General features: G+C 46.9%; 1 protein-coding gene and 1 long non-coding RNA gene across 2 annotated transcripts; both read right to left on the bottom strand.

Annotated features, from left to right (window-relative positions):
* Positions 1-1571: 1571 nt before the first annotated feature.
* LOC148592695 (uncharacterized) lies at positions 1572-3480 on the bottom strand. The gene is made up of 3 exons (XR_015913912.1): positions 3376-3480; positions 2896-3033; positions 1572-1887 (listed from the first exon to the last, which is right to left on the bottom strand). It is a non-coding gene; the product is annotated as an uncharacterized LOC148592695 (long non-coding RNA).
* A 1221-nt stretch (positions 3481-4701) lies between these two features.
* On the bottom strand, positions 4702-23341 carry LOC148592694 (deoxynucleoside triphosphate triphosphohydrolase SAMHD1-like). Its single transcript, XM_088534100.1, has 14 exons — positions 23309-23341; positions 19277-19403; positions 19134-19200; positions 14218-14290; positions 13250-13410; positions 12348-12463; positions 11688-11758; positions 10489-10644; positions 8494-8594; positions 8277-8385; positions 8030-8094; positions 6860-6975; positions 5988-6127; positions 4702-4818 (listed from the first exon to the last, which is right to left on the bottom strand). The coding sequence occupies exons 1-14, from the start codon at positions 23339-23341 to the stop codon at positions 4702-4704; spliced, it is 1452 nt and encodes a 483-aa protein (XP_088390226.1).
* Between the last annotated feature and the right edge of the window lie 1207 nt (positions 23342-24548).

Here is a 24548-nt window from a genome sequence, read left to right as displayed (position 1 = left end):
GGGTGCTGCTCCTTTCCCCGCTGCGAAGGGCCTGGCCGCGGCGCTGCCGCACGGCTCCAGCTAGGGGCAGGACACAGCCTCCTCACGCACCTCCCACACTGCCTTCATTACGAGAATATGAAAATCATTGCTTGGAAATTTATTTTTAGTCCAGGTAGGCTCAGATTAGCATGTTTGAGAAAAAGAAATGCCATGTCTCAGAAGTTAACATCTGATATATTTATGTACAGGTTTCCAAAACACATCGTTAACGTGAGCAGAAAGCTTTTCCCAAACATAAAGTGCACCTTTTAGAACAGCTTCAGAACAATAGGAAACAAACCACAGGAAAACTGCGTTATTCTGAACGAGTAAGTACTTGATTTGCTGTAGCCACAGGAGGTTAACTCCTTCCTTCCCTCACTGATGGTATTTGCTGAAGCACAGGTTGTTTCATCTAAGCTGTAAAGAGCTCACACACCTCGCAGCAGGAGTGACACAGGACCCGGGAGGTGCAAAACACCACCCAACAGGAGCAGCAGCGGCTGCACAGCGCTCTGGGGACAGGGACACAAGCTCAGGAGAAAGCAGCAGAACACAAAACAAGGGGGAGTGGGGTTTTTTATTATTTTAATCCAATTAAATCTGAACAAGTAGTTCAGAACTCATTCTCTACCTCTGCTGGACGTGAGCTGGCAGAAAAAAACGGCAAGGAAATGTAAAAAGATATGGAAAAAAAAAAATCAAATGCTGAACTTTTTTTTTTTTTTTAACTCAGTTTAAAAACTTAGTCTAAAACTCCAATTTCTCAGCACTGCAGAACACACTGTTTGGCATTTTTAGTTTTCATTTTAGTGAGCTTTTTTTAAAAAGAACATTTGAAACCTGAGCAAGAGAAACAGGGTCTTCCTCCTTTACTTTTGCAACTGAGCCGTCATTTAGCAACATTCACACTGGTAACACTGGGTGGAAACTAAGAACCCTCCTAATTCTACAAGGAAGAGGGGGAAACAGAAGACGCAGGAACAGCACCCACAAAGTATGAAACGGGGAAAGGCTGCAAGAACCTGAGTTTTTGTAGTTCAGCGTAGCAGTAAAAATAAAACATTCAATGTATCAAAAACACACTATAAAAACAACAAAATGCTGTTGCTGAAATGCATTGCTTCTTCCATAAAAATGTAGTTGCTTTTATAGCAAGAGGGCTGCATCTTCTTCACTCTTTTTAATATCAGAAAAGAAATCTTTGGTTATTTAAAAGTCTTCCCCTCACCCCTAACTTTTTATTATTAAAGGAAGTTGGGTTTATTGTTCATGAAGAGGCACCTATGGCTCTTTCCAAGTGCTGACACCTCCCTGTGTTCCCACAAACACCCAGACCCCCTTCTCCAGGCACTGCAGAGCAAGAGCCTCTCCTGTTCATCCACACCACCGCCACCTCAGGAAGGGATCGCTGTCAGAAGTGGAAATGCCTCTTCAGTACTTCTTTTAATTACGGTGATTTTCAATCTGTTTAAGTTTCTCTTGCTACAAAGTGTTGATACATTCCAAAAAAAGATAACTGAGTTTGTTTTCTGCAACAACAGACTGTTTGCTACTTTCTGAAAAGTCCATACGCACTTAGTTTAAGTGTCGTCATTAAAACAAACTGGGCATATGCTGTCTTGCCAAATGCATTACTGCATCGCCTTGGGGATTTTTAACAGTCCATCACAGTAGCTCTGAAGTTGCTACTCAGGACTACCCATCTTCTGAAGGAGACTGAATAGTGCAAAAGGAAGAGAGTTACTTATCAAAAGACAGCCTTTGCTTGCAGCTGGGTTCTGCAGCAGTTCTGCATTCATCCTCTTGAATATTATTCCAGCTTTTCTTCATTGGAGTTAGATGAGGGGCAACCACATCACAATCCTATTATTAAAAGTCAGAAAAAATTAACAATGGTACATTCTCTTTTGCTTTCTAACCCAAGAAACCTAGTGTCAGACTTGACAGAAGAAATAAATCCAGGCTCCTAGTAGCAGAGTACATCAATGCTGCTTGGGGACGCCGCTTCCCAGAAATGGGAAGGGCTGCAGGCAATGGCAATGTGTGGTAGGGAAACCCTTCCACCCGTGACGACACGTGGGAGCTACAGGCAGAGAAGGGCCCTTGCCACCCGTCCGTAAAACACACCCTTCCCAAGCCACCTGTGCCCAAGGGACAGACACTGCCACTGTCCGTGTAGGAATGAGCCCCAAGACAAGTGGTTCGTGCCTGCAGCCACAGGCGCAGCAGAGGGGAACACTGGGCTACCCCCTGGATTTGCATTTCAGGAAATGTAGCTCTTCCTCCCAGAGAGACTTGCAGGTATCTCTGGAAAACCAAGATGCCAAGGTCGGGATATGATCGTACGCAGTGGAACAGACACACGTGCACGACTCACAAAGTGCTCACAGCGCATTTGTTAAAGCAAGTTAAAGACTTCAGTTCCCATACGGAATTTCTCCCCACTTTCCTCCTTGCTCCCACAGAGAGCAGGACACCCCTCCGAGGCTGGCAAAGCAATGGGACAAACTCATCCGACCTATCAGATGTTTCAGTCTCTGATGATTTAAACCTCTGCATGAGGCAACTTGCACCAATGAACTAGTGAATGTTTATGTGGACACTAACGTAGTTGTAAAGCAAGACTTTTCAAATCATTTACTTCAATCAATGTAATCAAATCAGTTCCAGTGAAATCAAAGCATGCCTAGATGTGAGCCACAATACAAACCATATATACTGGCCACCATATATAACATAACAACCATATGGGAAGCATACTGGGAAGTTATTGAGAAGCAACTCTGTCAAAGACAAGGCCAAATCCCAAGACATCCAATGAAATAGCAAGTTTATAGATCAGGGTGAAATGTTGCTAAGTGTGACGGTTACCTGTGGTTTAGTGAAATCCCTCCTTATACACCACTGAATAAAATACTGTTTTGCAGCTGAAACAGTATCTGGATCCTGATTTTTGCAATAAACCCGAATAACCTGCTCTGCAAAAGTCTCAGGTAAAAGCTTCGAGACCTTTGCAAAAAAAAAAAAAAAAAAAAAAACGAGAGAGAGAAAAAAAAGAAGTTTTAGTCTTTCTTGAAATCTAGAGTCCACTGAACTTCAATTTGTTCATCTAAATACAAATTGAAAGCATGAAGAAATATCCCACTCGAAGTCATGGGCTTTCTACCCAAACGAATTCTGTTTCTGCATGACTCCCAAGTCTGTAGAAAGTAAACACTGCTCACCTGTAACGCCCACCCATCCATCTCCGGATAGTTCTAACGCTACCGTAAGAGCTCCCACACACAAAGGTGATCCCAAACTGTAAAGAAAGGTGCCCTTCAGAGGGCAGCTGAGGAAAATAAAGACTACCTGTTCTTTACTGATCCTCACTGCCTTGGTAGGATCAGCTTTGCAGTAGAAGAGAACTTTATCAATGGGGTTCTGTTCTTCCATTCCATAATCCATATTGATAATCTTGTATCAATAAAGAAATAAAATGGTTATCTGTTAGTGTTCATCCTTAATTTTGGTACAATAAATATATAAAGATAGGTATTATACATCTGTAGATGACGGTAACCAAATACAACTGCAATTAGCAAATGTTTATTTAGTTGAAAGAAATCTGATACTGCTTTTAAAGTCTTTTTTTCCACCATAGGTCTCCCTGAAACTGCCAAGGGGACAGCACATCTGCATCAACTAGCACTCGGCTGCACTCTGAAACACTCCGACTTCCACCACAGGAACGTGCTGCTCCCTGACAGCTCAGCCTTCCTGAATCCTGCTACACACTGAGGCAGCAGCAGAGCTTCAGTTTTTGAACACGAGGTGGAAGACAACACAATTTATACCCACGTTTTCACAATCAGCAGGGAGAAGAGTCCACCTCTCCGTGACCTGGGGTTACATGAGACGAGGGCAGCTACCCGCATGAGCTGCTGTAGTTTCACCCAAACAAGGAGTTCAGAAGTGATGGGTAGTTGCTACAAAGCCGTTCATTAGCTCTTCCCAGAATTGATGGAGAAAAGGGGTTAAGCTACAGGCTACTCGCACAGTGCTCTGTTATAGACTCCTTCCCAGCGCCAGGGGGGTACTGAGCTGTGGCACCAAAATGCTTTCTGTACAAGACACAAACCTGGAAACAGGTTTGTGCTCAGGCATGGAACACCACAAGTTTGGAAGCAACCGTCCAATATGTTACAATTTAGGCCCACAGTTGCCTGGCCTTCAAAAACATACCCAGAGCACGCGTCCTCGATTGTGTCCTTGAACATCTCTATACTAAAAAAACAAAGGTTTTCCCTTTCCTTTTCAGCAAGAAGACAGTCTTAGGAGAACATGTCCCACCCAATCCCCAGGAGCAGGGCCTGTCCGAGGACAATGTCTTGGGAAGATGTCCAAAGCCTTCGACCTGTGCAGAGCCTCACGGCCAGGCCCTGCGCCCGGCCCTCGGCTGCAAAGCAGCACCAAGGAGAAGAGGGGAGGCTCCCCCTGCGCCGCCTCCACTTCCAGCACTGGAACACGCTGCTCTGGCTGCCCAAGCGAGGAGGCAACGTTAAAAGCAAACAAACAACAAATGAGGGAAAAAAGAAACCACCCACACACACACAGCACACACGTAGAACTGGAAACATTAGAGACGTTCCCTGCAGCATAGAAAGGCTTCTGTGACTGAAGGGTTTTTACTCTCAGCTAGCCCTGGGAGATGCTCACATCCACTATGAAGTCCTCAGCCTTTGGCTGCACCAGCGGAGGATTCTTCTCAGGTCTGGAATCGGCGATTTCTGCTGACAGGCCACTGTATTCCTCCTGGAAGGAGACAGCGACTCAGGTTACGCGCGTGGCCAAGCGCACACGGCGCTCAGCCTAAGGACTCGCTTCCTCGCAACTCAGCAAGGAGCCGTTTAAAGGTGAAACTTGGAAAAGAGCAGGACTGTAAACTCCCCACATTTGGGCATCTGTCCTAAATTCCTCCCCAGAAGGAGAGAAGCTTTGCAATCCAATGTTCAGTCTTTTCATGCCGGCTGTGCTGGCATTTGCCTGAACATTTATTCTTTCTTCCTCGATACTTTCTCTCCCCTGCTCCCCATTACAAAAGAAGTTGTGCCATCTCTTAACATTCCTGCAGCCAAGATGAAGAACCCAAGCCAGCCCTCCCTCCAAACAAGATGAGGAGAAAAATAAAAATATTTAATAGTCCTTCTCTAGCCTTGTTCTAAAAAAGGGAAAAAAAAGAAAAAAAAGAAAAAAAAAGAAATTCAGCATGGAAAAAAGCCACCTCAGCGCTGAAATTTTGAGGTTGTCAAATGACTACTAAAGGCACTTTTGTAGCACATTACTAGAAAAGCTGAACCATTAAAAGCAATATCAGCTCTAGTACAGAATCTTGAAGTAACACAATAGACATATCAGCAGTTAAACCAAATTTTGAGGAATATTTTGAAAGGAAAACACTGGAAAAATATGCAAGCTTATGTCAAGGATAGATCATATCACCAATAAACTGAGAAATTAATACTCAGATTGAGGTTTGTTCTCAGTCACGAAAGTGCACAAATTCCGATTCAAAGCAAAAATATCATCAAATTTTCCTTGTTCTGCCATACAATAAACATGACAAAAGCAACAGTCTTCCCAAACACTGTGCTGTAACAGCATTTTATACAATATTGTACTTTTTTTTTCCCCCTTCAAGAGAACAGGATGTTTCTGAAAATATTTCTGCCACAAACTATTTGTGAGTGCCCACCTCTCATCATTCTTCTGCTTGCCTGTATAAAAGACTCTTCCCATTTTTTTTTTTAAACATATTCAGTGGTTTGGCTATGTTAAGATCGCAAAAGAGCTTTTAACACTGTTTTTGAAATGGCAATTAAGGAAAAGAAAGAAAACAATAAAAAAAAACCCAACCCCCCAAAAGCTACTTAGAGACTGTTTTTAAAGAAAAGGAATTCTGATCTTCCAGTAATTGAGATTACCTTTGCAATTTCCTTCTCCTTTTCTGGATGAGTGTCTCCTAAAAACTTGTATAATTCACGTCGCTCGATTTTACGCAAAATTTCTCGTGCCTCAGCCAGCTCTGGACAGCTGGAGTGCAGGATCTCCAAGTAGATGTGATCTGCCAAAGGGGTGTTGATTTTTGTTAAATGTGACCAACTCCAGTATCACAGCAACCAGACAAGAACACACAGCAATGGCCAATGATTAAATAAACAAGAAAAGCACATGGTTCAGAAACTATCAGAAAACTGTACTGTCAGAAAATGACCCAACACGCTAGTCTGACAACTAAAATGCCACTTAGACAATGCTCTTGGCTGATTTATAACAGTTTTGGGCTGAAAAACTCAGTTCTCATGCTTAAAAGTTACATTATTTCTCCGGAGTTTGCTTGGTGTTGCCATTTAGCCAGTCTGTTTGGCAGAACATCCCCAGCACGAGCAGATTCAGGGACAAGGGTGACGTTTTGCAAACAAACAAAACCTTTTGCTGAACCTCAAGACCAGCCCTGGCTTCGGGTGCTGCAATCAGAGCGGCCGGCTCCGCTCCCGCATGACAGCGACGCGGGCGCTGTGGTTCCCCCCACCCCCAGACAGCTCGCTTTGATGCGGTTTCAGGGGCACCGAGGTATTTCTGGCTCTCCTCGAGGAATCACCGCTGTCAGGCGGCCGTTCCTGTGTCCCACAGGCAGCACAGGTGTGCGCTGAGCCTGTGCTTGGAGCCCAGCGTATCCCGCGCCAGCCGCCTCTGCCCTGCGCCCGCCCTGCTGCGTGAACCACAAAAACACTCCCCACTCCAACAGGTCCTCCTGTTCCTTCACTGGAGGACAAAGGATTCCTGAGCACCGTACCCGTTAGCTTGGTGTAGGCTTCCATGTCCTCCATGGCTGTAGAAATTCGGTAGGGTCTTCCTTTAGAGCCTTCAATTTTAAAAAACGGGTCTGCTTTTTGTAAGGCCTCTGTAATCCTGGATTGACAGTTAAGTTAAGACTTAAAATTAAGTTAAGACAGAAAGTTTTGAGGAAAGCTTCGTTTTGAAGGATCTTATTGTTTAAGAGTCAGAAACGATGCAGTACATTACAGAAACAAGACAATAAATAAAACTCTTGTTGAAGCACACAGCAGAACCCAAGCACCCTGCAGGACCTCCCATCTCCACGTGTCATTGCACATTTCAGTAGAGAATCTTTCCACTTACTGAAAGCAGATCCACAGAGATCCGCACAGGCTGCTACAATCGCAGTAAGTCAACATCAGCATTTCTTTGATGATTCTCTCTTCACACCTAGGTCTGAACCACCCCTTAAGATTTTCAGCCTGAGTACACCTGACTGTTTTGAAGAAATCACTAAACCATGACTCAAAGACTACAGGATGAAAGTCTGTGCCATGAACAATTCCTGTACTGTGCCATCTCCTGTATTCCTTTTTTTCTAAGCTTAACAGATTATTACTCAGCAGCCAAGTTCACGATGCAAAACACCCTGTGGGGTGCTGGCCTTTCTGCAGCAATGCTGCAGGGAAGCCACAAGAGAGGTGCAAATGCAGGCAGCCAACTGAGCAGGTCCTAACCAGCTGCTCATGTGGCACTGCATAGACATAGACATGCAGATCCTGGCTGGGCGACTCGCTCCTTGCTTTAGTCTACTAGTAATCTTGCTCTATCGAACTGAGCTGACAATCTCTATCTGCAATTTAAACTTCCATTGTCAGCAATCACACCAGCATAAGTACATCCTGGCAAAGTGTTTCCTCAGGATTTTAGCAACTTATCTCTACTTGGTTTTCACGTGGAATGATGTTATCAGCCCCTTGTATTATTTACAGCCTCCACAATACTCCCCTGCTGAATGTTGCCACAACAAAGCTCCAGCTGAACAGCCCAGTGGCTTTTATTGCATATTACAGCTTATGGATTATGTGATTATTCAAACTGCATACACAGGATCAATAATTTCAAATAAAGTCCATGCAATAAGAAGAAAGCATAATACTTGCATTATTTCAACGATGTTGCCAACCTTATGCTGGTACGCACGCCGGTGCAGGCAATTCCGTGTGTGGAACATATCGTACAAGTTTCCAACTTCCTAGGAAAAAAAAATAATAATTACCTTTCACATTTCAGTTGTCAAGGAAGCAAATGAACTGACTTCTTCCATTTGCAGCATGCACCAGGACAGGCATTATTCGGAATTTAGCAGGGCGGCAGCAGCTTCCTCCTCTTCCGAGGCGGCGCCGAGCCTCCCTGGCCCACGTGCCGCTCACCTTGTCCCGGGTGCAGATGAGCTTCTGGCTGTTCACGTCACAGACCCGCGTGAATTTCAGTAACCGTTTATAATCAAAATTGTTCTGGATTCCTAGGTGATGGCAATCCCTAAAAACATTCCACAGAGTATTTAACGATGAGATCATATTTCTGATAAACACAGTAGCAGTGCTACAGTAGGAATTTAATAAAAAACAGAATCCATAAAGTTTGTACCTTGCAAAATAATCCCACTTGTCAACATCAATGCCATTTTTTTTGTTCGCTACTATCTCATAAAGGAAACTTTTCTCCTTTGGTCGACCAATATAGGGCCACTAATAGCAAGAGAGTCAAGAAAAATCAGAAACAATAATGAATTAAAACCCACAAACAATATCAAAACTTTTTTTAAAAAAGATAGCAGGAATACATTTTGATTTTGCCAATGATAGACAACCAACACCGAATTACCAAAGAAAACGAAAAGAGCAGCACTTTTGAAGCTATCTGGGTGCAAGAAATTCAGAACTAAAGTTTAATAAGACAACTTTCTAGAATCTATAAAAATAATTATTTTAAAACTATTTGAAACAGAAACTGCACAGCCAGCTGCTTAAACTTCTACCCCTCGAGCAAAGACCAAATCAGCCATGAGTCACACAGAAAATTAGTTTCCAAACTGTTGTAAAATACAACTTGCACAACAGCCATTAACCTCCCGCACACGTAAACTCGCCTCCATCACGCAACGCTGCCGTGAAGCAGCTTGGGAATCCGGCACCGGGTCTCTGTTCTGAGGAGCCTCCTGCACTGCTCACACAGCTCTCTGCTCCTGCTCGGTGTTCCCAGAACAGCAACAAATCTCCCAGCTTTGGAAACGAAGAGCCAGTCCTTTACGCCGTGGGCAGGCGCCTGTGGCCTGGTGACATCCCGGCGCAGACCCGGCAGCAGAGCAGCCTGTGCGCCGGTGAAACCACGGCACAAACGAGGGGAGGGAAGATGTGGTGGCCAGCACCGGGAGGAGGGCACCAGAGTCTCCACGCACCATGCGGACCATTCCTTTTATCCCAGGATAAAGGGAAACCAGTTGGCCCATCGCCTGGGGCAGCAGCACAGTTTGGAGGTGAAGGAGCACCTTAGGCTACCTGAGGTGTGCAGAGTCTGGTTCGTTGTCTCCAGGCAGGAGCAGCCCCAGGGACATAACCAGGACTCAACAGCCCCCTGGGTCCAACACACCCAGACTACCTGGGCACACGTGTCCAGCGCTGAAGCAGCAAGTGTGAGTGAACGGGAGCGAAGGAGCATAGGACAGGGACATCAACACAGGGACTTTGTAAATAAACATCCTCTTCCACAAGACCTCAAACTGCCTTAGTGTTGTGCTAACCTCCCTCTGTTCTATCAGGCTCGCAAAGCACACAGGAGCACAACACTACCGCAGCAGAAAGCAAGGACTGACACGCTGGTGCCACTGTGCTAATCTTCAGAACAACAGCAAACTCTGATTAGGACCAGATTATCATGACAGAGGCCTCCCATTGAGGAGGCCTTTAACTTGGTAGGAACTGAATGGGTGTTCTTGAAGAGATGACAACAGCTAGAAAGTGAGAAGAGAGAGGACTTTGAATTGTTTCATAGAGAATTAATTAGGATCTCTTCTCCACCACCTCGAGTCAACACATCTCTTCAGCTCTTATCCTCCCTCTGTGTTTCCTACTGCAATAAAGCCAGATGTTTTGTTACCACCTCCAAAGCTGGTGGGGCCCTGCTCCTGCCCCGGGCCCCGCTCCTGCCCGGGAGCTTGGCCGATGCTCTGCACTGCTCCCAGCCTCATCTCAGTCTCTTAATTAATTCTCAGCTCGTTACTCTAAACTGTGCCCAGCTTGTCTTCGCAAGATCTACCATCAGCACCACCTTCAGCCCTTCAGTAAACAGGTTTGATTTCCCCTTATCTGGTCATCTAAGATACCTATTAAGAATTCAGTTTCACCAATCTAGTTACAGTAACATAAGCTTACTACAAATAGCATTTTTTTAAAGACTAATCTTAAGATTGTGAGGCAAGAGATTCAGAGGACGATGCGAGTGCATAACTTAGAGTAGCTTCACTAAGAAAAAGCACTACACCTCTTGAGGGTATCCCACCAATAAAAGAAAGAAAGAAAAATCCTCTTCAGTAAAATCTAAGGCATTTATAGGAATATCCACAAAAGTAGTACACTGACTCACCGATTTCTCACGAGTGTTTTCATCTATAGGCCCTCCTATTTGTTCCTTGATAAAGTTCATATCTTCTTCCAGGACAAGACCGTAATATTCCATTACTTTTTCTAGTTTGTTGGAAGTGATGAGGTGTTCAAACATCTCAACAGAGGCACTTTCATGCTGTTAAAAACACGCTAATGCTGTTTTACAAAGTTCCTTCTTCATCAACTCTTTGCTAAAGAGTCAAAAACTTCCTCCCCAAAAGCACCGAGTGGCACTGCCTGCCATAGCACACGTGCCCGGACACATCAAAGTGTAGCACTTGCCTGATTGTTCATTTTGCATCTACCCCAATAGAACTAACACCCTGTCCACAGTCTCCAAAGCCAGAAATTTTCACCATAGAGCTGTAAAAATTTTTAACTTTTGTTTATTAAAAATATATTTAAAAGACAACCAACTTTGCCATGTGGTAGATTAATAAGTTTACTCAGCTGATTTTGTTTAGAATTAACTTGCTCGCAGAGGTCTGGAAGGGATTCTGTTCAAAGCAAACAACCCTTGATAGTCCAAATGTTTGCATTCTAGTCACTGCATTAGGTATCTGGACTTTAAATTGAAATCTCCAAATTGAAACCAAAAAAGTTACAGAATGATATTTTGCATCTGTAAAACATATTCTGAGCAAAGCTACTAATGTATTAAACTGTGGTGCTGGTTTAAAAAGGTCAATGCATTTTGCCTAATGAATTCTGCCCTTTCAAAACTGTGCCAGTGGCACTGTTAAACCTGAGGCTTTTTGTTTCTTTTCTATGTCGCTCAGTGAGATGTTTGCAGAAACAGGACACGCTGACCCAAATAGAAGGTCTCAATACATGATGCAGGGAGTTCAAAGAGCATTTTCACGTTCAAGAAGGAGATACTGGTGACAAATGTATGTCCTGCTTAACTGCACCCCACTTCTGCTTCCCAGAAAGGCTACATCTGCCAACACTAAGGAGCACGTTGGAATCCCCCAAATAACTTGGAAATGAACATTCCCATTCAACAACAGGGAAATCTCCACAGGATTAGGAAACAACTTTGTTTAATTACATCAAAATGAGGCAGTAAGAAAAGACTAGATGATCATGATGTGCTCACAGTATGAATTATTCTCCCCTTAAAAATATAAATAAATAAAAATAAGAATTCTCTTTATATCTGAAAAGCGAAATGCCTACCTTCCACTTCAAATCTGGGCGAACGAGTGGAATAAATCTTCCATCAAACATATGTGAAAACGGGCCATGGCCTTAAAAATAAAGATTATATAGGTTTAATCCAAGACATGCTCATCAGGAAAGCTACTTGGAGCAAGTTAAGCACCTGGCTTACGCTACCAGCTAGCAAGATCCAGCTCCAGCCAGCACACTTCACTCATGCAACATCCTAACCAGTACCTCACTCGGAATACAGAGTTCCATTACCTACGCCACGAGCAAACGCTCTGCTAGCATGAGGTACATTGATTACACAATGCCAGCTCAGAAAGAGACAGTCAGTTTTACAAAATCATCATGGAAAGTGCTGAAGCGGCCACTGACTTCTCATAGATGTTACCGGAGGTTTTAAGAGGGCTGAAGGTACTGTAGAAAGATGATGACATTTTAGCCAGAGAGAAGAAGTCAAAGCACCACAAAGGAAGGACATGAAAGAGCAGCTAAGTGGCCCGCAGATTTACCGAGTGCACTTGCCTATATAGAGAGCAGCTCCAGACTAAGCAGAAGTAGGCAAATCCTGTGGCAGAGCATGGCCATGCATTGAGCAGCCAGAAACACATCTTACATTCTGAACTCAGGGCCATCTTTTCAAAGGACAGCAAGAGAACAAGCATGGCTTACCCAAATCGTGGCAAAGGCCAGCAATTTGAACACAGAGGATGTCTCGTTGGGTTATATCCAGTTCTGGCTGTCTTTCCTTCAGTGCACGAACCAGACACCCTGCTAGGTGGCCTACCCTGTTGCAGCGAAAAACAACGAGTTCAGGCAATTGTATCACAGGCTGAGGAGAGAGTGAGTAATTCACCAATTCTTTTTTGCCAATTGAAGTCACAGCCCTGGTTTAACAGGTGGCACACAACTAATTCACACCCTGACCTGTATGAGGATGTAAATTCCACTCCTATTCTAAAATTGACTAGGAGAATTTCTCTGCACACAGGAACACACCTTTTAAAAAAAGGTATAAACTGTGGCTTACTCAGCTCCTCTGCTGATCATGAACGATTTAAGTGACGATGCCTTTTTAAAGAAAACCTTTGGAAATCCCAATATCCACAATCTGTTTCTGTTTAGCTTAGATGACAAATAGTCGGACTATGAACTCTAGTGTATTGCATAAGACAAACATAAGCACAAATGTAAACATTACAGCCAAAATCTGTTTCATGTCTACAGGGTAATATATGTACGCAGGTTAAAACAACTGTCCAAGAAGTAATTTATGGCAAACTTGGCATCTCAGTTTAGAGCAGGAAGAGCATAGAGCATTCACAGCCTCTGATTAACATCATTCCTCGCAAAAAGAGAAGAAGGTGGGAGAAGAAATCTAACAGTGATCCAACCTGCAGACTTCATGGTTTTGCTCTATCAAAGAGCTCTAAGAACAGCCAACACTCAGTTACACAGGACAGAGAGGAACATTCACAGGACAGAACACACCGCAGAGCTGTCTTCACACAGGAGAATCCATCTCACGAAAATGAAAATGCAAGAGACATGCACGTGGCAGGACACCCCCTTACCCCAAGGAGTGCTCAAAGCGGTTGTGAGAGGCTCCTGGAAACACAAAGTAGGTGCCACCCAGCTGCTTGATGTATCGGAGGCGCTGGAACTGCGGAGTGTCAATGATGCGCACGAGAAGAGGGTGGATTTCAATGTGCCCGTGGATCGGATCGTTAAAAACCTACAGGAGAGTCAAACAACGACCAAACCAGCGTGTGAAAGGTGACTTTTCAGAGAAGCAGCGCCAAGATAAAGCATGTCTGTGAGGGGCGGTTATTTGGAGAAAGGGGCTTTTTTCTCTTCTCCTACAGACTGGCCGCATCCAGTCTGCCCTAGATAATGCCTTGTCTTTGAGAACCACTAGAGTGTGGCATCTAAAAAGATACAGCTTGGCATTTCAGAGGAGGAGGAATCTGTACAGACCTCCAAAGATACATCTGTGTCTGTTTAATTCTGATACTTTAATGGCAACATCTACCATTTCCATTAGAGCAAGCAGGCTATCACAACACGTCTGAGATACCTAATAATTGCTGAGTTTCTCAGCGCTTGCATTTTTTAAGAAAATCAAGGCAAAATTTGCAGAGTAGAAATTATGATGCCAGCCTTTTCTTTTTTCTTTTTTTTTTCTTTTTTTTTTCTTTTGTAAAATAAAAGATAAAACCCAAGATAACCACAGCTGGAAAGTGAAGTACTGCTAGACCACCTACCTCCAAGCACACATTTTGAAAAAAAAAAAAATCTTAGTAACTACAGCGACTCATTAAAGAAGATAAACATAAACATATTTAATCACTGCATAAAAACAAAAGATAAAATCATTTCAGGATAAACATAACTTGGCAAAATACTGAAGAAAATGAGATTCTTTTGGCAGTCTCTCTATTCAAAGTCCTTTAACTGAGAGGGTACTAACAGAAGTGCAGAATGCTAAGGATACACCCAGTGTCTAGCCTTTCCCTCAAGTAAATTAACACATAACCGTTACCTTCATGATGTCCGCGTGCTGCTGCTGCAGCTGGGTCAGGCACGCCAGCACCTTCAGTCTCTCAGCTGGGAGGCTAGTAGAAAAATGCACACTTTAATCATTAAAGTCAAATCCTTTTAGGAAGGGTCACATGTGGAATAAGTCCTTTAAACATATCTGAAAGATTACAGACAGTGTCCCAATAACTGCCATGTTCAGGTTGAGAAACTCCTCAAACTGACAGGTGACAACCCCAAACAAGCAACATTTTTAAACATTTATTCCAAAGTTAATCAATTCTGCATTTAAAAAAATATAAAACCTTCATTTCACTAAAACAATCTGAGTTTTATATAACAGAACTTCAGCTCCACAGGCTGAAGCACTGCAGGAGGAAAGATGTCCCGACTCTGCGGAGAGCCGACTCTCACGGCTCACACGGCACCTCGCCATCGCTTGTGACGTTAGGGTCTTCCTCAGCGATGTGCTCGGAGCTTTCAAGAGGCTGAAGCCCCAGTAGTGCAAGAGCTCCAGCGGGACCAGCGTGCGAGGGGAGATGAGACAGTCCATTGCACTCACTTCTGTTACCATCTTCAAGCTTCGTCCTGAAGCAAAATGGTTTCACTTGCACAGTACAAGAGCAAACACTACACCATGAGTGAGCACAATTTGTTAACACATTAACTATTTGGCTAAAGAGTTTAATAACTTACAGCCCGCAAGATTACATCCATATCAGATGTGAGCTGCTGAGCTTTTGTCTTTTCAAAGTGAGCATCCCCAACTCGAGAGCTCCTGGGTTGCTGCTCACGGTGGCTCCGGGTCCCCAGCTGCCCCTGCGAGGCTCCAAGGCCAGGAGCGTCGCAGGGGCTGCTCACACACAGCAATGTTGTGTACTCTGCACCCCAAGCGGCTCCACCTGCACTAGGCTACAAACCCCAAGAGTAGGTTACTACCCTACTTACCAGGTAGCTCCTGAAAGGGCTCCGTATCTACCAAGTAACCAAAAGCTGCTGAAAGCAGAGACAGAGGAGGACTCCCCTGCACGAGCCCTCCCTTCAGCTCTGCGCTAGGCTTGGAGAACAAGCTCTGGTGCTGGGAGAAACTGAGGAATCCTTCTGCAAAACCCAGGAGTTTCTCAATACCTATCTCCGCACGCACAGGAAGGGCAAGGGCTTCCTGAGCCTCATCTGCCCAACGGGAGGGACTATATGGGCTGCCCCACAGGAGAGGCGCCGCCTCAGCATGTGCGGAGCTCCCTGGGCAGCCGCGCCCAGGGCCCTCTGTGCCAGCCACCCGCCTGCCTTCTACTTATTCAAACAATTAAAACTGAAAAATACCAATAACCTCAAAATACAAATCTAACGTGTAAAACCCTGTCTGGAGGACAGCAGAGAGATGGCTTACAGCAGACTCTAAAATACTGAACATCCAAACTCGACGCGACACAACGCAGGCTGGGACTTGTTTAGCACTCCCCGGCAGGCAGCGAGGCAATGCCCAGCAGTGCCCAGAGCCACGCCAGCAGCTGCGCTCCGTCCGCGAGCATCTAGCTTCACCTCGCAACGCCACAGAATTCCAGCTGGAGGAGAAAGTGAACTGGAAAAAGGCCACATAGACTCATAGACTGCATGTGGGCACCTCCTGCTCTTTCCCACCGCAAGGTGGGAAACGCCGGAGGAACAGCCGCTCTGCAGGACGGGAGCCAAGAAGCGCGCGGCAGCGGCTGGGCCTGTGCTGCGGGCCACGGCCGAGGGCCCGGAGGGAACAAGCACCCCTTGCACCCACCCAAAACCCGAGCATCGGAGCTGGGCTTCGCAGGCAGGAGGCCAGCAAGCACTCGAGGACAGAGCCCTCGGGATCCCACACAGCTCTGCGGGGACACTGCCAGGATGCAGCCTGAAGAGAAGTTCCCAAAATCACGTTTCTATTGCACTTCCACAAGGATGGGAAACCACTGGCACAGGCCCTTTCAAAACAGCATTTTGTCGCAGGCTCAAGCTACCCCCTTGATAGGTGCTCCACTGCAAAACGTTAAGGGCTTCCTAGCTGCCCAAGCACCACTTTGATCCTACTTATTAATCAATTATTTTTGCCAAATGCTAGGAAACAGCTACGCTCAGGCCCCATCAAGCCAGAGGCCCGTGGTGACAAAGCAATTGCACCAAGTGAGGCCTCGGGCAGGAGGCAGGACGACACAATCACTTCATTTTCAACCAAGTAAAGCCATTAGCAAAGGGAGAATCAACATCCAAAGACATTTCTGGATGACAATGAAGCACCTCTCCGTTCGCTCTAAGTTACTTACAATAATATTATACGACTACCTATATATGCAAATGTTGTCCGTAAAGCACACAGGTGAGCACACTTTTGCTCCAGAAAACCACCTCTAGCATAACTTAAAAAGCAGCGCCAACATTTTTTGGGACAGCACGATACACCCGTGCTCTGTGCTGGAGACTCCCTGGGCTGGGCTGGATCGGGTACGGGCACTGGAGGCGACACTCGTCACCCAGCAGCAGGAAAGGCCCAACCAGAGACGCCGGGAAGCCCCTTGCGTTCGTGCCAACGTCTCAGCAACTCCCGCCTCGAGGAAGCCTGAGCTCCCTTGGGAGAGCTGGCTCCGGATGACACCGCGCGGCGTCAGCGCTGCCGTGCCGAGACGGGCATCCTCGGCACAAGATATGAGCACCTACTCCTTCCTCAGACACGAGAACAGTGAGAAAACCCCATGAGTCACCGGAATGCCCCCACCGAAAGGTGATGCACAGATCTGAACTCATTACTTCATTTTCCCAGCACATGTAGTTCCCTGAACAGCTGGGCCAGTAGAACAAACATTAACTTTTAAAGGGCAAAAATGACACCTTCTCCCTCAGCATTTTCCTGCTTTGGCCATAGTCACTCAAATGTCACGGACAAGGAAGAAGAGCAAACATCTGTTTTGGGAGGGGACATGTGGGAAGGGAAGGCAGTTTTGTTTATTAGCACTCTAGGAAGGCACGGACTGGGGAAAAAAAAAAAAAAAAAAAACACTGCTAACTGCTATTTTTCCTGCAAAGTCAAGCCAGAGTTCACTCTGAAAAGCAAAAAGCTGCAGCAATTTCTCACCAGTTAAGCAGGAGGAGGCAGGAGCACGAGGGGCAACAAGGCCGGCTGCTCCACAGTGGCAGAGGAGCCAGGAGCAGAGCCCAGCAGGGACGGCGAGAGCAAACGGGTCCTCACCAGCACGGAGCCGCGATGAGGAGCGGCCTGTCCGGGGGACCGGGGTCGGACACTGTCCGGCATCGCCACTGTGCTGAGCTCCGGGTCCGGCTGAGCATCGGCAGGCGCCAGGCCACACGCAGAGGTAGCTGCTGCAGGGTCAGGAAGTGCCTCGTAAAAGAAAATCCACAAGCGTGTCCCGCACACTCAGCTCCATCCGCCCTGCATCCGACTGAGAGCTCTCACAGGCATCTGGCCTTAGCAAGGATCACTCCTTTTGCAGCACTGGCACAGCTGGATGCATTCACAGCTAACAGTACGTGGCCTTCCAAGCTTCTGACAAGCGTCAAAACAAGCCCCACGGTCCAGCGGGGGCCACTGGATGCTCGTCTGGCTGCTAAGGAATCCAAATCTGGTAACCCATTAAAACACACCCACACCCTTCCGTTATTCCCATTACATAAATTCCTTATGGCACCAAAATAAACACTTTATCCACCTTCCTCGTGTTCCTACCTTACTTCCATCTGCCCGTGTGGTTAAGTGGTGGCTAAATGCCCTTTTAAAGGAAATACTGACATCTGCCAACATCTTAACTTCTCCCAACCCTGCATGTGGGCAAGTCTGCCAAGCAACCACAATTCAACCCACCTGAAATCTCCTAACCACAATATTAGCAAGTAAATTGTATAGAGCAGAGGGGCATTGAGAGAAATTTGGAAGAAAGCATAAAACAAGGTTAGCAAGGGAGCAAAGGAAAGGCATCCAGAGATCAAAAAGTGCCTGGAGGTGTGTGGTGGCTGTTGGCTTACGTCCCAGGAGAGCTGAGCAAGTCAGGCCCTAGTAGGGCCGAGAAGGAGATTTCAGACATCTAGAAGCATGGGATACAGTTAGCTTCTCTTCTGCTTCTGAAGAGCAAGAAAGTATGATTATTGCCTGAAAAAATGCAAGGTATTCAACCATTTATATTGGTGAGAACAATTCTCTAAAGCTTTTAAAATCAGCTTTCTAGTTTCCTATGTTCTTGGCAGACAACAATTAAATCTGCGTTGCTTCCTGCTACATCAAAATAAGTTTCTGTTTTGTTTTTGCCACTGCTGCAGCAGTGCTTTGAGAGCTCCCGCGCGCACCAAGCCCTGCGCCCCAGTAACAGACCTGTTGAACGCGGTCCCTCGCCGTGGCCCGCACGCTCCGCGCTCCCCGCGCTGCGGCAGCCCAAGCAAAGGTTAAAGTCCCAGGACACGCTGCAAGGCCCTGCAGCTGCTCCGGGGAGCCACGCGAGCCGAGCCCACAGCAAGATCCGCTTTGCTCCAGCACGGCGGGAATCAGGCTGCGCCCGAGCCGAGAGGCCTCGGCAAACCCCCAGCCTGGGCCACAGCATCCCTATTCATGCTTAAAAGTTATTTTGCTGCCTGTGGTATTTTCATTCAGATTTTCAGAACCTCTTGTATATATATGCACACATGCTATATATACACACACTATATATAGAATATATATTATATAAAATAATATAAATATATATATATTAAATATAAAATATATAAATACATAAAATATATAATATTTTATATATACATATTTTATATACATATGTTTTGTGTGTCTGTGTGTATACATGTTTTACTTTTATCAGTTCACGAGGTCCCGCGCCGGGCGCGCCCCTCGCGCCGCCCCCGCCCGCCCCGGCCCCGCGCGGGCCGGGCAGGCCCCGCGGCGGCGGTTCTTACCAGACGCGGGCGGTGTCGAGCGCGCGGGCGGGCAGCTCCAGCAGCATGGTGCCGGTGACGCGGCTCTCTGCGGGGACAAGGGCGGGGTGAGCGCCGCGCCGCGGCTCCCGCCCGCCCGCCCGCCGCCGCCGCCGCGCGCCTACCTCGGAGGCGGCGCAGCAGGCCGGGCTCGGCCGCGCCGCTGCGCGCCAGGTGCTCGCAGAGGCGCTCGGTGTCCCAGAGGCGCGGGTCGTCGCACGGCTCCTCGGCCAACGCCCCGCAGCGCGCGCGCTTGGCGGGCGACCCGCCCCAGCCGCCCGCCGCCCCGGCCGGGCTGCCCATCCCGCCGCCGCCGCGCGCACGCGCAGCCGCCGCCGCCCCCCGCGGGGCCCCGGCGCCGTCATGACGCAGCGCGCCCGGCGCTGCCCCGCCCCCGCGGCGCGCGCAGACCCCCTGTCCGCAAACAGCCGCGCGGTGACTCCGCCAATTCACCGCACAGCCCCGGGGCCGCCACAGACCCCACCCTGTCCCCAACAGCCTCATGGTGCCACCGCTGACCCCCACACAGGCCTGGAGTGGCCTCAGGGCCACCGCAGGCCCCCCCATCCCAAAACAGCCTCATGGTGACACCACCAATGCCCTCTGCCCCCGACCACCCTCAAGCCTCTTCAAAGTGAGCCTGGGAGCTGCCCGGCTGCTTCTTCCCTACTGCAGCCTGGATGCAGCCTTGGGAAAAGGCACCGGACCAGCACCCAAGTGGACATGGAGGGCAGCAGCAGAAAAAAATGTGGAAAGGCCCCTAGGACCCTAAGGCCCCAAGAGACACAGGTCTTGGGCACCACCGCCCTCCTGACAACACCCTGAGGAGGCACCACACCAAACCTCAAATCGTCACCCCCTTCACAGAAGCTGTCCTCAGACATGCTCACGGAGACCCGTCACCCTCTGAAACCAGGGATCTGGCAAGCCCCTTGCTCCAGCGTGCCCTGTGCCCAGCCCTGGGCACCTTGAGCGTTTAACTGAGCCCAGTGTTGCTGCAGGCAAAGGAGAAGCAGGCAGGTACCCACAGTAAGGTTACAGCTAGCATCTATCTTTGGAACCTGCTCTCTGAAATCAATCATTTTTTACATGAAAGCTTTGGCCCATAAAATAGGGGAAGATAGAGCCATTGGGGCGAGATAAAGAGTACCCACCAGAGCAACAAGGTACCATGAAGAATTTGGACAATAACTGGAAACTGGCATTGCCATAGATCACGGCAAACCTCTCCCACCCTCCCAAACCCAGCTCAGTTACAGCAAACTACCTCCATCAAGGTACACTCAAAACTCATGGTGTCATAGCACCACTGTCCCCAACTCATTGAGCCTACAAACAAGACTCCTGGAGACACCCAAACTGTCTTTCTCAATCCACTATTCCCCAAAACAACAACTGCAGCGAAAATGAATGGTCTCCAGCCCCAGTATCTGTCACGACAGCAGTAGTGTGAAACCAAGACACAAGCACACACAGACACAAGCACATCCCATTTTTTTTTCTGTTACTGTCTCCACAGCAAGTGTCCCAACATCCACAAAAAAACAACTCTGCCACAAGAGGCCTTTAATGTTCTATGGAGTCCTCAGAAGCGCCCTAAGACTTGGGCTCCCAAATAGTGGCACCACAGTGAGTAGCTCAAGCCACGAGCTGCTTAAGCCCATCCCTACCAGCCTTCTCAGGGATGTGCCAGACATGAATAAGTCTCACATCACACTGTCTCTGATTTAACAGGTATTTGTTTCACCACAGCTTTCTGAGCAGCTGGATGGAGGCCACTGACCTGCTTGCTGCTCCCAGGGGCCCCGACACCGTGATGCCCCCGCTCTACTCCTGGGCAACCCTCTGCCCTGCTGGTCAGTGACACCAGCAGAGCCAGCCCAGGGAAGGCCGGGCCCTTGTGTATGAGACATCTCTGTGTCCCATCCCAGTTCTGTAATTCTGCAGTATCGGGCACAAAGGGATGGTTGCAGGGCACACACAGGGGCAGTGTCTGTTCCTTTCAAGAGGACATCATTAAAATGCTCTCCTGAAGAATTCATGCTTATTGCGATGCTGCACGGGCTTCTTAGGGAGAAAGGAGAAAGACTGAGGAGAGTTTTCCTTCAGCAGCTACATGCACTTCCTACAGCTGCTGTGATCTTGTCACAAATTCCCAGCACACGTCACAGCCACAAAAGGTAGGGGAAAAAGGTCAGCTTAAAAAGCCTTTCTCGACTTTTCTTCAGTTCTTCACAGGGAGCAAAGTTGTAGCTTTCTTGTAGTAGAAAATGTCAGTGGCAGCAGTCACAAACCAATATATACATACGTTTTTCCATTTCTCATCAGTTGTCACAGAGGCGTACTTAATGCTCACTGCCTTGTTGAGGCCCAAAGCCCTTCTTCTAGTTGAGGGTTTTCATATTCCCTTAGGGCTTTGCTTCCAAAAAGGCAGCAACCAGCTTAGGAGCCAGTTGTTCCAGCTACTCAGGAACAAACATTCCTCTTCCTGGAAGAAAGCTCAGCGGACAAGAACAGACTGGATCCCTCAAGGAAAGCAAACACATCAAATAGCCTCACACCATTTCCAGTGCCCCTCTCCCACACTGAGGTGACATCCACACTTCACCAGTGCTCAGCCTTTTAAAGAAAAAGGCTTCAGCTCCCCATTCCGTTACCTTTAAGTGGGTCAAGAAATGTGCTATTCCGAGTATCTCAATCGATGCATGTTCCCCGGAGAGGTTGCTGGGGATGGAAAGGGGTTTAAAGTCATGCATCATATCTACAGCACCAGTAATTCTGGCATGCTCAAAGAAATCCAAGAAGGATCTCATCACCAGCGGCCTAAAAAATAGGGAGATGGCAGGACACTCTGAATCAAGAGAGAAACTGTCGATGTTACAGCGCCGGACTCAGACGCAGCACAGTACCAGGGTTCAGGGCTTGCCAGGCCCATCCTTGCTAGTAGAGGGACTGCTCCTGTGACAGGCAGGGCATAGAAACCAAGCACGAGAGAGGAAGATGTTTTCATAGAGCCTGTCTCCACGGTGCTCGTAGAGGTACCTCTCCTCACTCCCTCCAGCTACACCAACCAACCACACAGCAAGCCTCCTTCTTGTAGCATGGGCAGCATGTTGATATAGGGCAGTTTTAAGATGACAAAAAAATCCTAAAATGACTCCATAAGGAAGCCCTTGCAGGGAAAAAAAAAAAAAAAAGAGTAAGGAAGAGGAATTGTTTTTGCAGAGGTTCTTTTATTTTTTCCCCCTCTTAATGTGTTTCCAATAGCCTTTGCTGGTTTTACTGGATTTGATTAAGCAGCACTACAAGCACTGGAGCCTGCCTGCCAGAGTGGCAGCTTTGGTACTGCCAGGAACAGAAGAGGTCACAGCTAAGCCCTCCATGCCCACTGGAGCTCTTAACTTGGACCAAATTCTTTCAAAGTTGATTTTCTGTAACTGGGAGTCATGACTTTGGGAGCACTCTTGTGCAGGGAGGCCTGGCCTCACTTAAACCAAAGGTCCCCTGTTCCTGAGCTGTGTTAACCCTCAGGTGAGGCAGAGGGGAGACCCCCATGCCCCTCAGATCTGCCAAGCACTTTGACCCAGCAAGGCTGAAGTGGCAGCTGGAAGCCCTGGCTACAGAAAGGCTGGAAAGGACCAACCTAATCCATCTCCGTGACTCACCAGTCTTCTGAAACTCTTAGCACTCAAGGAAGCTGAAGTTTCATGGGCTTGGTACCTGCATGATTAGTCAAAGCAACATCACCAGATACCCTTTTTTCAGGGCTGCTACTTGGGTGATGAGACACACACTTAGCAACTGCGGATATTACAACAAACTGAGTTTCTTTGGCCTTGAGATAGACTCAGACATGAGGGACAGCACCAGCATCTTTCAGCCGAGGTCTTGTAACTTCAGGAACTACTGCCGGTCCTTCAAAGCAGCTCTTTGTGATACAGTTCTGAAGAGAGAAAAAAATACATCAGCTCCAGGGCCAAGCCCAACTTTCCTTGATTGTCAGTAAGAAGGGAGAAGTGTGTGTGTGGGGGGGGAACCACCCCACCAATAGCATTCAAAACCCCAACCATGAGTCACAAGATAGGAAATAATCTTTTGTTTTTAACAACTAACAGGAAGCCAAATTTTAAGAAGTTTCTGTTCCCAACAGTGCTTACCTGCACTCTGACCACAGTTTTTCTGGAGGCCATATCGTAGTACTCAACTTAGAATGTGGTAGCCTAATATTAACATAGCGGGTTACAAACACACACACACAAATTGCTAGATTTGTTGTACCCGGCAGCCTTACTTACCCTTCCGTTAACTGTGGAGCACGTGGAAGTGCTGAACTCCCTTCAGGCAGTAAAGGAGGTGATCTGCAGATGGAGCATGAGTGAAAAGTCTCTGTGGCAGAGGAATAACATTCCTAATAGATTGTGGGTTTCAAGACATGCGTAAAGCAGCTATTTCTCACCTTACACTGCCCAGCTGCAATGCTTTCACCTCACTGGCAGCCTCATCTGAAAAAGCCAAACTTTCCGATGAGAAAAGCCAACCACCTTTTCACAGCCATGCCCCTCATCATCATTTCTGATGGAAACTGTGTTTAACAGTCTTTTAAAATGAAACCTTGCCACAAAATCTGTCTTGCAGAGTCATTAAAATGAACTTCCGTACAGCCAAATCACTCCTCTTAAATTTTTTTCCTTTCTTCCTAGTACAGGTGCACAACAAAACCTGATAAAGATCTGAGCACAAACCCAGAGCGCTGGCAGCAGGCCAGCTTTATGCACATTTATAGACACAAAAACAGCCTCAAGCCCACTGGCACAGATGTGAACACATCCCAGATTGATTTTTAAAAATCCATCCAAACAGTTGGCATTGGGGTAATCCTAATGAGTACTCTGCCCAACTCGGCTGCAGCACTGCAAGCTGAGGAATGATGAGTTCACAATGAGGTTAATATTTACTGTGCTGGAGCCATTGCTCCCACATGTTGGCAGGTCGCTCGTCACCGCAGGATTTTTGCATTCTCACTGTTTTTGATTACTTCAGGGAATTTATTACTCACCTCTGCTTCCCAAATACTCTGACTGAGGTACAGACAATGCAGAAGTGCAGGACAGATCACATGAATATTCAAAATGAAAGAAAATGAATTCAAAGCAAAAAAATCCAAACTTGAAGAGGGCAGAAAAGAATCAGACAGTACTAAAAATACAGAGGGCACCATTTAAAAAACTATCACAGGAAACTGAGCAACACAAGCTGAAACATTTTTTTAAAGTGTTTATTATAAAATACATATTTACATGTGAAGGCACTTTTAAACCGTTACAAAATTGTCACATAAGCCATTAGTCATTTAGCAAGTCAAAAAACAAGAAAACCCTTCTTTCTATTAGCACCTAA

The sequence above is a fragment of the Tinamus guttatus genome, unplaced genomic scaffold, assembly GCF_059628265.1.
Source record: "Tinamus guttatus ecotype Peru unplaced genomic scaffold, ASM5962826v1 Tinamus_guttatus_pri_ptg000538l, whole genome shotgun sequence".
NCBI lineage: Eukaryota > Metazoa > Chordata > Aves > Tinamiformes > Tinamidae > Tinamus > Tinamus guttatus.
The sequence above is the reverse complement of the archived record's forward strand: the minus strand, read 5'-3'. Positions and strand labels throughout refer to the sequence as shown.